Source organism: Typopeltis vanoorti, chromosome 16 (genome assembly GCF_054136105.1).
Source record: "Typopeltis vanoorti isolate ZY-2024b chromosome 16, IOZ_Tvanoo_1.0, whole genome shotgun sequence".
NCBI lineage: Eukaryota > Metazoa > Arthropoda > Arachnida > Uropygi > Thelyphonidae > Typopeltis > Typopeltis vanoorti.
In genome coordinates, this window is record NC_143564.1 from 96,050,472 (window position 1) to 96,068,386 (window position 17,915).

The 17,915-nt window shown below is 36.1% G+C and overlaps 1 protein-coding gene across 2 annotated transcripts in view; it reads left to right on the top strand.

Annotated features, from left to right (window-relative positions):
- Window positions 1–17,915, top strand: part of Pde8 (phosphodiesterase 8) — a 464,293-nt gene that overhangs the window by 407,279 nt on the left and 39,099 nt on the right. For both annotated transcript variants that reach the window (XM_090406572.1, XM_090406573.1), the window contains exons 17-18: window positions 3,375–3,603; window positions 15,906–16,071. In XM_090406572.1, coding sequence (XP_090262698.1) covers window positions 3,375–3,603; window positions 15,906–16,071 — 395 coding nt within the window. The remainder of the gene's footprint in view (window positions 1–3,374; window positions 3,604–15,905; window positions 16,072–17,915) is intronic.

A 17,915-nucleotide genomic window follows, 5' to 3' on the forward strand; every position in this document is an offset into this window, starting at 1 on the left:
TAAAGGGGCGAAGCAAGAATGCTTTTCATCTTCCCCGTTATCTGTAGAGGATAGTGTGGGGATAAGGTGTTATTGAGCTATTAAAGCGCTGATCATGGCAGGAGGATAACAGCAATTGACAAGCCTCAGTTAGAACTTCATTGGCTACAGCATTGCCATCGATTATCCTCCAAGGGTACTCCAACTCTTTTCGTTCTCTCCCTAAAACACCACCTTAGTCCTTATAGTCCTTATAAGGACTGGCTTAAAGGGGCGAAGCAAGAATGCTTTTCATATTCCCCGTTATCTGTAGAGGACAGTGTATGGATAAGGTGTTAATGCGCTATTAAAGCTCTGATCATGGCAGGAGGGTAACAGCAATAGCCGAGCCTCAGTTAGAACTTCATTAGCTACAGCATTGCCATCCATTACCCTCCAAAGGTATTGGATTGAATGAATCAATCACCGACTATGTAAGTAAAGGTGAAATCTCAAAAATACGGACGATCTCTAGGCCACTCCATAGTGGGCGAAAGACCGTCCTAATCTCAGCGTTGGTTCCACTCAGTGACGGGCTCCCCGACCACTGAGCAGAACCGCTCATATTCCGAGGAAAATAATTCACCGGCAAGTACCCCTCAGCGGGCCATGCCGGAGAACACTTTCCCCGGAGACTCAAAGTGCTCCCTTAGGGCAAAACCTAAGAGAGCGAACTCATTAACCCAGGATAACAGCAACAGCCGAACCTCAGTTAAACTTCATTGGTTCAGCATTGCCATCCGTTACCCTATATGGGCATCTCATATAAAATAAAATCAATCACCGCATCTCACGGTCGATTGATCCGATTGGATTCCAATCCTAAAACACCACCGTTGAAGTAATGCATAAGTCATATTTTCATATAAGAGTTTCTAAAAGGTGTCACACCTTATTATTAGAATATTCTGGATTAGAGGTAGTTGCTGGAAGTTTTTTCCACTTAGTTATATTATAAATTAAAGATATCAAGAAATTATATACTTGGTTTAATCCCTTATTCAAGTGTAAGCAAACAAGTTTGCACCTGTACTATTTTCAGGACTGGAGCAACTCATATATAGAAGCTTATCACTTCATATCACTTGCCTTAGTATCCCATATTGCAAAGCACATGTCCTTACAGGTATGTATAACGGTATGCATTATGGGAAGGGTACCCAGACCTGAAAATAGATCAGATGTAAACTTGTTTGCTTACACTTGGATAAAGGATTAAACCAAGTATATAATTTCTTGGTATCTTTAGTATATAGTATAACCAAGTGCAAAAACTTCTAACAAATATCTCTATGACTTCTGCATTACTTCAACCTTGGTATCACCTCTGGGTCTGGCTCCCACTCACGAGACCTCAATAAAGGTCGAAACTGGTCTGGGTGGTGACCCTTCCCATAATGCATAGCATTGTACATACCCTTAAGGATTAAGGATATGTGCTTTGTATTATGGGATACTAAGACAAGTGATGTGAAGTTATAAGCTTCTATATACGAGTTGCCCTAGTCCTGAAAATAGTTCAGGTGCAAACTTGTTTGCTCACACTTGAATAAAGGATTAAACCAAGTATATAATTTCTTGGTATCTTTAATTTAATGTTGTGGCTCTTAAGGATATGAACATGCTAGATATGTGTAAATTAATGGGGATAATAGTTTAATGGAAAGTTTTGAAATTAAGATCCACAGATGGAAGATGCATACTCTCTTGATGGAGCTATATACCATAAGAAGTGGCAAAAGCACGAATTTTGAAGTGATAATAGACAGAAATTTGAAGTTCAGAAGATATACTGCACAGGTAATGAAAACAACTAAAAGGATTGCCACAGTATTAAGGATGTTGACCAGTAGAGACAGGAGGAATGCTCTTAACATTGCATGAAGCCTTAATCAGGCCACATGTGGATATCTGTGTTCCAGTGTGGCCACTGGTTTTTATAGAGAATGAAGCAACTGTAGAAAGAGAATGCAGAGGTGGGTAACAATAAAGATATGAACTGCAAAACATGGCTGTGAGGGTAGGCTGATGGTATGTAATCTGGTGAAAAGGAGACAAAGAAGTGACATGATTAAGATAATAAAACTATTTAGAAGTATTTACTGGATTGACACTAGGGAGATTTTTCATATAACAAAACAATGGAAAAGAATGAGAACAAGAGATAGATCATCCCTGAAAAGATCTTGTAAGTAAAAGAGGGCAACAAGAGTAAGTTTTTTGCATGGAGAATCATAGGAGAATGGAATTCATTGCCTGAGAGGGTGTTGAGAGTGTAGATAGTGAATGAATTTAAAGAATTATATGACTGATGTTGTGTTGTCTTAAGCCTCTCACAATGAGTCTTATGAACTAATAATAATCACCATCAAGGCTTGACAAATAATCTGCATATATACAAATATACTCAGATTATGCAAATATAAGAACTCTGCCCCCCCCCCCACACACACACCTAAAAAAAAATTAATGATATATCCCAATAAGTCAATAGTTTTTTATTAATAAAAAAATATTCTATTTTGTCCAGTCTGTAGCTACTCACCACCTAGCAAAACCCACTTGCATATGGTGAGCGGGCAACTGTATTATTTGTTAAGTGCTAATGATAATAATATACACTATTAGCAATAATGTTATATACACTGATAATTTTAGTGAAAGGCTGGCAAAAGTTGCTGCTGAAAAAGATAAATTTTATTTTTGTAGCAAAGTGGCAATTTGGATTTGTGTTTTGGTGTAGTTTTATATTTTATAGCTTAGCATAACTGAGTGATTGTGGAGTTTTGCATATTTGAAGCAGGCTTTTATTTTTACAACTTGCAGTGAACGACGACAAAATTGCAATACAAACAAGATCAGGAAATTGAGCAAACAGGCAGCACGTAAATCAAATATAATTAACATTGTGGACTTTTTGAGGATGGTGTGATTATTACAGGTGATTTTAATTATGGAAGTATAGATTGGAATGAAGAGATAATGAACTAATAATAATCACATTGAGGAATAACATTGAGGAATAAGGAAGAAAGTCATAACCTAGAGGGTGAGGAGTGGTGTCTTTGCATGGAGGGTAGCTGGACCATGGAATGCATTGCCTGATACAGTGGTGAGAGCATGAATGGTGAATGAGTTAAATGAGTAGTATAATAGATTGTATTTTCTAGGGTGGGCATCCCACGATCAGTCTTGTGACTCTGTGGAGGTCCTGAATAATAATAATGATGATGATTATGATGATTTTGGTTTGTATTTAATATATTTCTTCAGTATTTATGATATCGTATTAATATCTGTATTGAAAATACATTTTTAGGAAAGGAGATAACTCAATCATTAAATATTTTATTTAGGTCAGTGCTTGAAAGCCATCATGCTGCATTTGCATTCAAACTTACTACTTCCAGTGAAAGAGTGAACATCTTTCAGTTCCTTGATCCTGAAACATATAAGGCCGTGCGTCATTCTATAATTGATATGGTACTGGCCACAGAAATGACTAAGCATTTTGAGCACTTATCAAAGTTTATAAATGTGTTTGCGAAATCAGTAGCTCAAGAAGATGAAGGGTATGAAATGGAAGTAAGTGTCTATTCTTAGTTTTTTTTTATGTTGACAGTTTTGGAACTTTCAGTATAAAGCCGATATGACAAAAATGAACAAGAAGAAACTTATTTCTTCACTTTTGTTTTAGTGTTTTACATTGTGATCAGCATTCATTTTAGAAATTATGGACTTTATAACTGTGTTATAAATAACGATTTTAATTTCCCGATGTTTCAACCTTCATATTAAGGTCATCATCTGGAGTATATACAAATATACAAGAACAAGCTGAGTTACATTTCACACAGTATGTTAAAGAAACAATGATTTGATCAATGGTTATTCTACTGGCATGACCTCTAGTGAAAATATATATTAAAAAAAATGCAGATAAAATTAAAAATTAATCAATTATTTAGAAACTACATCAAAGCTAAATTCTATTTAAGATAACATAAGAGAAACATTCTTTATTATTATTATTATTATCCAGGCCTCCTTGGATTCAAAAGACTCATCGTGGGAAGTCGTTTTTAGGAAACACAAAGTTTATCATACCACTCCTTGAACCCATTGACCGTTCCCACTCCAACCACTCTCTCAGGCAATGCATTCCAAGGTTCAACCATCCTCCATGCAAAGAAACCACTCCTCACCCCCTTGCGCACAGCCTCCTTTCGTAACTTCCAGGGATGGCCCCTTGTCATCGTTCTTTTCTGCTGTTCCACCAAGTGAAAGAACTCTCCAATCTCTACCCTGTAACTGCCTCTGAACAGTTTAAAAGTCTCAATCATATCACCTCTCCTTCTTCTATCCACCAAGCTCTGCAGTCCACATTCCCTCAGTCGATCCTCATAACTCATATTTACAGTCCTGAAACCATCTTTGTTATCTGCCTCTGTACCCTTTCCACAGTCAATTTATCCCCTTCAAATCCTGGGAACCAAATCTCAGAACAATACACATGGATAGGCTTATGTGTTCGTCAGACATGTTGTAATAGGTTTCACGGTATAAAAAGAACACAGATGCTTAAGAAAATAACTATTTATTAACTTAAAAGCTAATATTTCGCTGGTATTATATCCAGCATCTTCAGAGCACACAACACAAAGTTTGTTACAAACTTTGTGTCTGTCCCCACTGTGACACCGGATTGTGGTTGTCTTTCCTTTGTAACAAACTTTGTGTTGTGTGCTCTGAAGATGCTGGATATAATACCAGCAAAATATTAGCTTTTAAGTTAATAAATAGTTATTTTCTTAACCATCTGTGTTCTTTTTGTACCGTGAAACCTATTACAACATCTCAGAACAATAGTCTAAGTGTAGGCTGATCAGGGTCTTATACAATGGAATGATAACTCTTTTATCTCTGCAAGTCAGCGTCCTTCTCAGTATTGCAGCAATTCTCTGAGTTACCCTCACCACCTTTGCAATATGCTCCCTGAATTTCAGTTTTCTATCAATCATCATCTCCAGATCTCTTGTCTCCCCTACCTCCTCTAATAGTACAGCTCCTCCAATCGAGTATGCATCCTCCCATCGATGGATCCCAAACCTCAAGATTTTACATTTTGCTGCACTGAACTGACGTCCCCACATTCATTTGCCCATCTGTCTAGTCTATTCAAATCCTGTGGCAGGGTTGCCACATTTGCACTATCACTGATAACCCTTCCCAGCCTCACATCATCCACAAACAATTGAATGTCCCCTTGCTATCCATTGATAATATCATTGATATAAAGGTTGAACAATACAGGTCCCAGTACTGAGCCCTGTGGAACGCCACTTGTACTTCTGCTTCCTTGATATTGCCCCACCATACACAACTCTCTGATACCTATCAGTCAGCCAATCCTGAATCCATTTGACTAACCCGACATTTAAACCCATGTGTGGCAGCTTAAATATCAGCTTATCATATGGCAACCTGTCAAATGCTTTTGTAAAATCCAAAAAAATGGCAGTATATGCCTTTCCCTCATCAATTGCTCTTGTCACTTTATTATCAAAAGGCAATCATATTACTAAAGCAAGAGCGCCCCTTAATAAATCCACGTTGATTCTCACAGATAACATTACCCTCATCTGCTCAATGCTGTATATCAGGGGTGGCCAACCTATGGCACATTGCATGATTAGAAGTGGTTTATATATATATATATATATATATATATATATATATATATATATATATATATATATATAAACACACAATTAACCTACCACTGAATTCTAGAGTGCACACTTATTATACTTGTTTGATCTTGAAGCAACAGGCACCGGCAAATTCTGACATGCATCACCAGTTATTCAATCAGTTTACAGCTGACTCTCGTCATAATGTTCAATGAACTTCTGATTCGATGTGAGTGAACAATTCTGTGTTTTAGAACTTATATGTTTTTATTAACAGTTCTTTAAGTTTAAGATAAGATTTCTGTTTTCATGAAGGCTTAATATAGTTTTGTAAATTTAAAAATAAATTTTTTCAATTTTCACATATGTCAAGTTCTTGCTCGCTCCCCTAATTTGCTGATTACTGAAACCTGCAATTATTTGGTGTATTTGTATGTGTATGTTTTTATGTTTTTTTTATACAGTATATTTACTTTTTATTTAAGTATAGTAGGTTTATTCCTAAAATTTAACTGATCACCAGCAAAGCTTTCGTAATGAGGATGTTTGGGTTGTGTGTGCGATTGTCAGCTGATCGACTGTTTTATGGCAGGAAGCTATCTTGTATTTCATTGGACTTTGAAAGGGGGATGGTAAATCCCTTTCTATTTTATAGCCGGGTCCGAAACTCGGATCGAAATCCATTGAAATCCATAGAGTTTCATGCCGAAAAAACTATTGGCAGGCCCAAGTGTAAATGATCACTTGGGTAGTACAACACCGGGGCAACTCCATTAGCCTTTTGGCTTATTATCTTAGTAATTTCATTGGACATAATATATTACTAGAGAGAGACGAAAATTCTCTATGAAAAAAAAAAAATATATATTTTAAACTTATAGAACTGTATTAGGCCTTCATGAAAACAGGAATCTTATCTTAAACTTGTAGAACTGTTTTTGAATGTTCATAATGTTTGAAACGATAAAATAATTTAAATAAATTATTTAATAAGTTTTACTTTTTAAAATAATTTTTTTTTTTTTACAGTCAGTTACCCATTACTTTGCAAAAGAAAATTAGCAGAAGAAAAACAGAAGGTGATAGCAAGCACCGGTTTAGTGAACTGTGGGAAAATTAGTTCTTATTTATTACAGGTCCTTCAGGAAAACCATTGTGCATTGTTTGTGAAAGCACTCTCTCAGATAATAGAAGACATGATCTTAACAGACACTATAGAAAACATAAAGCTGAATTAGAAGAAAAACTGAAGTTAGTCTGTAGGTTTGAGTTGCAAAAAGAATATGTGGTTAAGAAAAGGAAGAAATAAAAAAGAGACAAAATATATTTGTGAAACGAAGTTGTGAAAGTGTGGCAATGCTGGAGGCGTCTTATGAAATTGCCTTTGTGTTGGCTAAAAAACACAAGCCTTCTCTGATGGAGAGGAAGTTGTTAAGCCCTGTCTTGAAAAATTTGCAAAATGTCTTGGTGATAAGAATGTTGAAAGAAAAGTAAACCAAATTGCTCTGTCCAAGCAAACAATTACAAGACTCATCGAAGAATTTTCCCATGATGATACTGAGCAATTGAAAGACCATGTTCATGCTTGTTCTTTCTTTTCTTTGGCCTTGGACGAATCCTCTGACATATGTGACGTAGCCCAATTAAGCATTTTTATAAGAGGAATTGATAGTAATTTTAACATCTTTGACGGTCTTGAGTCACTTCATAGAAAAACCAGAGGGTGAGACATATTTGACAAAATTAAGTCATGTCTCTAGAAAATCGACAACTAGATTCTAGTAAGCTCATCAGTGTTTGCACTGATGGAGCACTGCCAATAGTAGGTAGAGTTTCTGGAACTGTAACTTTACTTGAAAGGTTTTTAGGTCGTTCTCTACTAAAGTATCACTGTATTATACATGAAGAATCTCTGTGTGGAAAGACTCTAAATTTGAAGCATGTTATGATACCAGTTGTAAAGTGTGTGAATAAAATTAGAGCAAGAGGGTTAAACAGAAGAGAATATTATGAACTGCTAGATATGGAATATGGTGATCTCATCCTTCATTGTGAGGTGCACTGGCTTTCTAAAGGACAAGTTCTCAGTAGAGTTTGGAAGCTGAAAAAAAGTGTTCATAATTTTTCTTGAAGAGAAGGATGAGCTGCATGAGGAAAAAGTCCTGTTGTGTGATGAGAAATGGCTATTTGATTTAGCATTTTTAGTTGATGTTACCATCAGTGATCTAAATTTGAAACTGCAGGGCAAGAACAAATTGTTTCCTAGCTTAGTAAATGACATCAGCATTCAAAATGAAATTAAAACTGTTCATCTCCCAGTTAGAAAATGGGGATTTAAGTCAATTTCCACATTTAAAAGAACATAGTGAATCTGGTGAAGATAATGGCAACTTTACAGAATATACTGAGAAACTCAGATTATTGCAAGAATCCTTTAACAGTTGTTTTAGCAGTTTTGCCCGAAGAAAAAGACTGCATACTTGCATTTATAAATCCCTTTTCACTTACTGAACAAAAAATCTTGACGATGCCTAGTAACATACAAATGGAACTTATTGATATCAAAACCAATTCTTTATTGAAAACGAAATTTAATGAACTTCCATCACTCCCAGATGCTTCTGATATAATTAATTTCTGGTGTCGTTGCCCTGTGAACATTTTCCAGAACTGAGAAAATTTGCTCAGAGTTATATCTGTCGTTTTGGAACTACATACAGAGGCGAACAAGCATTTTCATCAATGAAAAGTATTAAGAACAAACTATGGTCGCGACTGTCTGATTCAAATTTGAAAAACTGTTTGATGCTTTCTATAACTGATTTAACTCCAAATATTACAAGCTTAGCAAAAGCAAAGCAATTTCAAAAGTCTCAGTAAAATAAGTAATGCTTATCTTGTCTTTATATGAAATCCTTTTATTTAAAACTGCTAGAAGTGTCTATATTACCATATATATAATAAATCATTTTATGCATAACTGTTAAATATATCCATATTACCATATTTTAAAAGGGCTAAAAAGTAGTATAAGTTTGTATGGCGCATCTTAACTAAAAAATGAAAAAAATTGATGTGGGAACTATAAAATGTTGGCCACCCCTGCTGTATGTAGTCCCTCACTAATTTCTCCAAGACCTTAACAACTACTGATGACACACAAACAGGCCTATAATTAGACACTTCCAGTCTACCGCTGCCCTTATGGACCGGCACTATCTTACCTTCCTTCCATTCCCTGGGTACTTTTCCCGCAGCCAGACGTTTATTGAAAACCCAGGTCAACGGAGCTCAGTTCTTTAGCATATTCTCTCAACATCCGTGGTGAAATACCATCCAGTCCAACAGCTTTACTGGTATCCAGAGTACTCAGTATTTGGAACACACTCTCCTCTTGCACCTCTAAACCCTGAACCTGCCCTATCCCTCTAGTATTAAAACCTCCTCCAGGATGAAATACTCCAATAAAGTGCTCATTGAACAACTCCACTATGTCCTCTGCATCAGTCACTCTATTCCCATTTTTATCATGCATTGTCATTCTTCCACAACCGTTTCTCCACCTACTGGCCACATAGCTAAAAAATTCCCTAGGATTTTCTTTGGATCTTAGTGCCAATCTCTTCTCATATTCCAGTTTTGCCTTCCTCACCATTCTGGTCACTCTCCTGGCCTGCGTTTTTCATATTGATAGTTTTCTTACAGTAACAATGGTGTCCTATTTTTAACGTGACAATTGTTAATATATATTAGATTTAAGATTTTGGATTATCTACAGTCGTGTTTATAGTTAACTCTTAGTGAGAAAGGTTCCGTGGGTAGAATATGTGCCTTCCACATGATTGGGATTTTTAGGCCATCATTATTTTGAGATTGGGGTGGTTGATAAGAATCTCACAGGCGTCCTTAAATTTACGTTCATACCGTGTTTTGGTATGATAAACAACTGGTGCTTTTCCAGTCGATTCTATGTAAAGTGTTCAGGGCATGACCAGAAAGGCCAGTTTCACCATTGTTATTATATTTAATGTGTCGTTTATGTTCCTTTTGTTTGATAGGAATTGTGCATCCTGTTTCCCCTATATATGGTAGATTACAGGTGCAATAAATATGGTATACTCCAGGATGGGCCAGCAGAGGGAGTGGGTCTTTGGATGAGTTGAGTAAGCTTTTTAATTTTGCAGGAGGTTTAAAGATGGCTTTGAGGTTGTATTTCTGTAGAATTCTGATTATTTTATCTGATGTTCCTTTAATGTAAGGAACGGTTACAGTTTTATTGTAGTCTGGTTTATCTTTGTTTTTTTATTGAGGTCTGGTAGAGAATTTTGTTAATAGTGTTTTGGCTGTAACCATTTTTTAGAAAAGTATTGCTGATAACTTTAAATTCGTCTTTCAGCACTTGTTCATTGGAGCAGATCATAATCTACCATATATAGGGGAAACAGGATGCACAATTCCTATCAAACAAAAGGAACATAAACGACACATTAAATATAATAACTATGGTGAAGCTGGCCTTTCTGGTCATGCCCTGAACACTTTACATAGAATCGACTGGAAAAGCACCAGTTGTTTACATCACACCAAAACATGGTATGAACGTATATTTAAGGAAGTCTGTGAAATTCTTATCAACCACCCGAATCTGAACAATAATGATGGTCTAAAAATCGCAAGCATACGGAAGGCACATATTCTACCCACGGAATCTTTCTCCCTAAGAGTTAACTATAAACAGGACTGTAGATAATCCAGAATCTTAAATCTGATATATATATTAACAATTGTCATGTTAAAAATAGGACATCATTGTTACTATAAGAAAAATATCTATATGAAAAAATGTTTCTCTTATGTTATCTTAAATAGAATTTAGCTTTGATGTAATTTCTAAATATTTAATCAATTTTTAATTTTATCTGTATTTTTTTTTTAATATATATTTTCACTAGAGGTCATGCCAGTAGAATAACCATTGATCAAATCATTATTTCTTTAACATACTGTGTGAAATGTAACTCAGCTTGTCCTTGTATATTTGTATATACTCCAGATGATGACCTTAATATGAAGGTTGAAACGTCGGGAAATTAAAATCGTTATTTATAACACGGTTATAAAGTCCATAATTTCTAAAATGAATTATTTCTTCACTACTCATCTAGTTTACAAAAAAAAAAAAAAAAGTTAAACTGGACAATTGTATCACAGGCCAGTTACAAGGCTAGAATATAACAGATGAAAAAAAAAAAAATGAAAAGTAAAGGCAAATAAATGATAGCATAAGTATTAGCTGGTATTTTCACATTTCACTAAGACGTATTTGTTAGGATAGGTACAAGAACCATAATTATTTTGTCAGGAAATACAAAGAAGCTCCAGAAATGCTGTGCATGCCTTTGGAGTGCAACAAAAACCAAAGTATCATTCTACACCAAATCTGAGCATCATTTATCAAAAACCTCATATATAGAGTGATCAAAATTAAAGTATCCCTGTTTTAAGTGAAGTAACATCCAGTGATCCAAATGCTACTAAACTTTGCAGAAATACATTGTGCATCATGCAGAAGAAATATCTGAAGAAAAAAGTAGTTCCAAAATTCATCACCAGGAATGTTCTAAACATCTTATGCATGAAATTTGCATATCACACAAATTGGCAGGTACATGGAAACGAAATTTTTCCCTTAATTCTGGTTGTTAATACTTTCCACAGTGATGGCACTAACCTTGCCCCAACATGCTTTGGTACCTTGCTATTGTACTTGACTACTTTGAAGCTGTACTACCTAAACAATTGCACTCCACGACTTCCACTGCCTGAACAAATGTCGATGAGGTCCACTATCTCCATGTGCTCTGTGATGAATGATTAGTCATTTTGGAGAAACAAGATCGTTAAGAGTTAGACCTCATTAAGAGGTCGCAAACCAATCAGTTCACGACAAGTGAATGAAGTTGCTACTGCCATTGTGGAGCAGGCCATGAATAATAGCAATAATAGCAGGCCATGAATAAAAGCACATGCACTGCATTCCTGCAGTGCATGTGCTTTATCAAGACACATGTGTCTTATACAACTGTTTGGAAAATTGTATCGAAGATTCTGCATTTCTAGACATTCAAGATAGCCCTTGACACAGAAGTTGTGCCCAAAGGACTTTGAAAGTTGACTGATATTTGCTTTAGCATTCCTTGCTTGAGTGGAGTTGGATACTTCATGGCGATGGATGATTTTGTGGAGAGTTGAGGCCCACTTTCACCTGAATGGAGCTGTGAATACCCACAATTGCCAGGTATGGGCTATGCAACAAATTCCTTTGCATTCACCTAAATTTACTAAATAAATAAATAAACACCTAAATAAATGAAGTTGTGGGTTCACAACTTTATTTATCATTGGGCCATTCTTCTTCAAGGATGTTCACCAGTCAGGTCTTGTGACCTGCTCAATTGCTGCCAAGTACTATTGGTATATTATTATTATTATTATTATTATTATTATTATTATGTGACACCTTCAGGGAGTCCAAAGACTCATCGAGGGAGGACACCTACTCTACAGCTGTCTGTCTCTCTCTCTCTCTCTCTCCACCACTCAATCCACCAACGCCATCTACTGCCCATCACCAGTATTTTAACAGACAATCACAAACATCCATGCCCATGGTGGGATTGGAAACCATGGCCTTTTGACTGGAGAATGGATACGTTCACCACTCAGCCAACCAGGCTGGCATTTTAGTTTATGAAAAGTTTGCAATTAAAGTATAAGTTCTCTTTCTCAAATGAACAATAATTATTAAAAAAATTCATCTGAAGAGGATAACATAAAAGAGCACTTCATCTATAGTTTACATACAAAAAGAATGAGTTATATGATAAGCAAATAAAATACTGCACTGCACTATACTACACTAGCTTGACAAGATAGAATTCTTCTGTTACCACATCTCCAATAGTACAGATAGCTGAAAATTGGGAGACAAATACAGTTTAGCCACAGTAGCTTCTTCAATGATTGGTTCTCACACACGTGCATACTCAATCAAATTTCTAGTTGTTAAAACATGTCACTGGTTAGGAGATAAATGCTTCCTAACCTCTTATGAAAGGTGATATTCTCTCTCTCTCTCTCTCTAAAGGTTTGGTACAACTTAAATTTTGTTACCTGAACCAATATTTGGTCCCATGGTATCAGTAACTGAATAGGAAAAAAATTCACCAATATATGAGAAACTTTGAAAAGGTGCTTAAATGATGCAGTATCTGAATGTATCCATAGTGTTCAAAGAATAAATAGGTTGGGAGTGAAATGGATGTTCAACTTTATTAAGCAAGAGATCTACAAGAAGATGATGATGTGGAAAGGATATCTTGAGAATAAGAGCTAGAGGAGTTATGAAATATATAAGTGCAGGCCAAAATAATAATGAGTATTATGTGGAAAACTAAATCAGAGATAAAAACTAAATTGGATACACAGACTAAAGGCAGTCCAAAAGAATTTTATCGTTATGCTGCATGCAAAAGAAAGAATGAATGTGGAAGAATAATGTTACTGAATGCAAATGGTACTCTAATGTAAAAAGTTAATGAGATTGTTCAATTAATGAGTCCTCACTTCACTAAGATATATCAACCAGATGTAACATAGTGCAATGCTACTGCTGCTGCACTGGATGAAGAGTTAGAGGTGCATGAAAATGAGGTTGAAGAGCTGCTCCATAAGCTGGATAAGAATTTGTCAATAGGAACAGAATGGAAGGGAATGTATGATGGTTTCGTTGTACAAGGGTGGTGCAAAAACTGATCTGTAACTATCGACCTATCAGTATCTCTGGTGTGGTAATGAAGATTTTAGAGAAGTTGGTAAAAACTCGCATACAAAAATGGATAGACAAACAAGCTGTACCCTGCAAGGATCGGTTTACTAAAGATATATGATAAACAATTTTGTTGTGCTACAGCAGCACCTGTGCATGGATTCAGTGATTTTTCATGCAGAATGGGGCCACTTCACACATCAATCCAGAAGATTCTTCGAGCACATTTCACAGAAGCCAGAGTGATCAGCCATGTGTTTACCAATGTATGGCTGCCTCGTTCACCTGATATGTAATGGTAAGCGTAATGTTATCTGTGCAAGTCAGCATGGATTTGTTAAGGTGTACTCTTGTTTTAGTAATCTATGATAACTTTATGTTAAAGCTACTTTATGATCAAGTAACAAGAGCAGTTGATGAAGGGAAGGCATATGCTGCCAAGTTTTTTTTGATTTAACAAAGGCATTTGACAGGGTGCCACATGATAAGCTGATATTTAAGTTACAGCACATGGGGTTAGCAGTCAGGTAGTGAATTGGATTGGGGAATTGGCTATCTGATAGATATCAGAGTTGTTTATGAGTGAGCAGTATTCAGGAAGCAGAAGATTACAAGTGGAGTCCCTCAGGACTCAGCACTGGGACCTGTATTGTTTAACTTTTATATCAATGACATTGTTAATTGATTGGAAGGAGATATTCAGTTGTTTGCAGATGATGTGAAGTTGAGAAGGATTATTAGTAATAGTGCAGATATGGTAGCCCTTCAGGAGGATTTGAATAAGCTGGACAGCTGGGCAAATGAATGGGAGTCTTAGTGTAATTCAGCTAAATGTAAAGTCTTAGTTTGTGATACATTGATGTGAGGCTGAAATGGGGAAATCAAGGGATCTTGATTATTGATAGCAACCAGAAGTTCAGGACATATTTCGAGATGGTAAAGGTAACCCAGAGGATTGCTGCAATACTAAGAAAGACACCTACTAGCAGGGATACAAGAGTTGTGGTTCCATTGAATAAAGCCCTAATCAGACCACACCATAACCATTCCACTCAAATTTGGTCCCCAGGATTTCATCTTGGGAAGCATAGAGACAGATAATAAAAATGATATTAGGACTCTAAATGTTAGTTACGAGGATAGACCGAGGGAATGTGGACTGCAAAGTTTGATAAATGGAAGGAGAAGAGGTGATATAATTTAGACATTTAAGCTGTTGAGAAGTAGTTACAGGGTTGACACTGGGAATTCTTTTGTATGATAGAACAAGAGGAAGGAGTGAGTACAAGGGGCCATTCTTGAAGTTATGAAAGGAAATTGTGGGCAAGAGGGTGAGGAGTAGTTTCTTTGCATGGAGTTTGGTGGTTGACACATTGAATGCATTTCCTGATAGGATGGTGAGAGCACGAACAGTGAATGAGTTCAGGGAGTGGTATGATAGACTTGTGTAGTCAAGGATGGGCTTCCCATGATAAGTTGGTGACTACATGGCAGTTCTGAATGATAATAATAATAATTTATCATGAGAGGTAGTGAATGACCTAAGAGGAAATTGGCAATCCAATTACAAAGGGTGGAAGGCAGATCATAAGATGGCAATTTGCTGAGAAATCCTCTCAATTCCAAATCCTATCAAATATCTTAGAGATGTTAAGGACAACAGAATAGGTTTCTCCAAATCTTTCCATGGCATATGTCCAGAGGTGGGTATGATGCAGGCAGAAAGATCTTCTGTGGATTTTTTTGGCAGAATCCATTTTGATGGTTACTGATTAATTGATAGTCCTCTAGGTGTTGAATTGACTGACAGCTTTCTCTATTCTTTAGACATCACTGAGATGAAAACTATAGATTAGTAGGTTGATGGTAGATGCTATATCTTTTTTTTTTTTTTTTGGAATCGGCTATATATAGGCTTGCTTTCATTTGGTGAAGCAAATGTCAGTTGATTATAATATAGTGTAGAAATGATAAAAGGACAGGTAATAATTTAGGAGCAGAGCATAATTGATATGATTAGGAGCAGAACACCAGAAGTCTTTTTGTTATTTGTTCTGATATGTTTTTTTCTTTTTAAAAATTAATTGAAAATTTCCTTTTTATGTGACTCTCACCCACAAAAAAGTTGCAAATCTCTAATATATTAGTACTGTGGGTAAATTAAGGAGTTGTTTGTCTGTTTTTATTAATTGTATATTTTTTGCATTTATTTTTTAAATAATCTATAAACCCTGTGCTAGAGACAAAACATGGACCTTTTTTATTTTTTTCTTTCAAGATTACACGATAGTCAGCATTCATTGTGTGGAATGTATGAAGACTAAGACTATATATAGTTCATAATTTATATGGTTATATCATTTCAGTGTGGTCCAGAGTCTCCAGATCTAGTAGGTATGGCTATACCTGAAAATATTGTGCTAGTCAAACGAATGCTCATCAAATCTGCTGATGTGTCAAATCCTGCAAGACCACTGAAATTATGCAAAGAATGGGCTGTGAGAATAGCTGAGGAATATTGTGCACAGGCATGTCTCTTCTTTTGATGGTTCATTAAATCTCATTATTCTTAAGATGCACTAATATATATATATATATATATATATTTTTTTTATTTTTTTTTTTTTTATTTTTTTATTTTTTTCAGGAATGAAAAATACCCAATGTCAGGAGGGTTAATCAGGTAGGATGTGTATGATTAATGAGGATGTATATCATTAATCATGAGCAGCAAAAAATGAAATTCTTGTGCAGTACATACAAGAAAAAAGGTGCCCAGCATGGTAAGGAAGACAAAATCAGATTATGAGAAGAAACTAGCTGAGAAGGCCAAAGGAAATCCCACAGAGTTATTTCATTAAATGGCAAATAAGAGGAAGAATAACTTTAATGAATGCTGATGGTGGAGGGGTGACAGAAGTAGACAAAATAGTTGAGCTATTGAGTGACCACTTTGCAAGGGTATATCATCCAAGTGAGGTAACAGAAGTGGATGAATTGGAGGTTCTTACGATATTGCAGAAACTCAACACAGCTGTGGGATTAGATGAAATATCAGCTTTTGTTTTATGAGAAGGAGAAAAGGAACTGACAATGTCTCTGACAAGGCTCTTTAATTTAAGTCTCAGCTTTGCCAGCATTCCAATGGAGTGGAAAGAGGGCAAAATAATCCCTTTGCATAAGGGATGCTCTAAGACTGTAGTAGCAAATTATAGACCAATCAGTTCAGAAGTAGTGGAAAAAGTACTGGAAAAGCTGGTCAAAAAGAGAATGCAGGAATGGATGGATAAGGATATCATAATCTGAGGGGAAGCAATGAATTGTGAAGAACGGGTCATGTCTTACTAATTTACTTTTTATAATACAGTGACAGCTCAGTTAAAGGGAATGCTGCACAGTGATTCTACTGGATTTTGCAAACACATTTGACAGACACATGGAACACAAATTAGAACAAAATGGGGATGGATATAACATTGTTTTTATGGATGAGGGTGGCTGATGGATAGATATACCAAAAAAGTGGTATATGTAGGAGAGAATCCAGGAGAATGCATGTGATTAGTGGTGTGGCACAAGGTTCTGTGGTAGGGTCATTACTGATTTGTACATAAATGATATAGGAAGTAATCTGATGGGGAAATATTCAGTTGTTTGCTGATGCAAAATTGGTAGAGTAATAGTTAATCAACGTGCTGTGGAGAACTTCCTGGATGATTTAAATAGGCTGTCAATGAAATGTAAAGTTATGAATTTTGGGATAAATAGATTATAAGCTGTGTACCACATTGATATAACTGTATTCCAGGAAATAGTGGATAGAGGGTTGAAGTTTAAAGCTCATATTACTAAGGTTGTCAAAGTAGCTCATAGGATTACTTGGCTGTCGAAGAACATGCAAGTAGAGACAAGGAAGTTGTTATTGCCATCTATAAGGCCTTGATATTTTGACATCTGGATTACTGTGTTCAGGTCTGGTCACCTGGGTTTCTTGGTAATCTGGAAGTATTAGAGAAGATCCAGAGGCAAGTGACCAAGATGGTGAGTGGTTTGTGAAATTATTATTATTATTTCCCAAGATCTAATGGAGTCAGACTCATCTGGGAGGTCCTTTTATCACACACACATCTCATCATACCGTGTCTTCAACACACTCAAACTCCTTGCAGACACTCTCAGGAAAGGCATTCCAATCAAATGGAGTCAGACTCATCTGGGAGGTCCTTTTATCACACACACATCTCATCATACCGTGTCTTAAACACACTCAAACTCCTTGCAGACACTCTCAGGAAAGGCATTCCAATCATTCACAACTCTGCACGAAAAAAACCTGCCTCTCACTCCCCTACTCACGCCCTCTTTATACAGTTTCC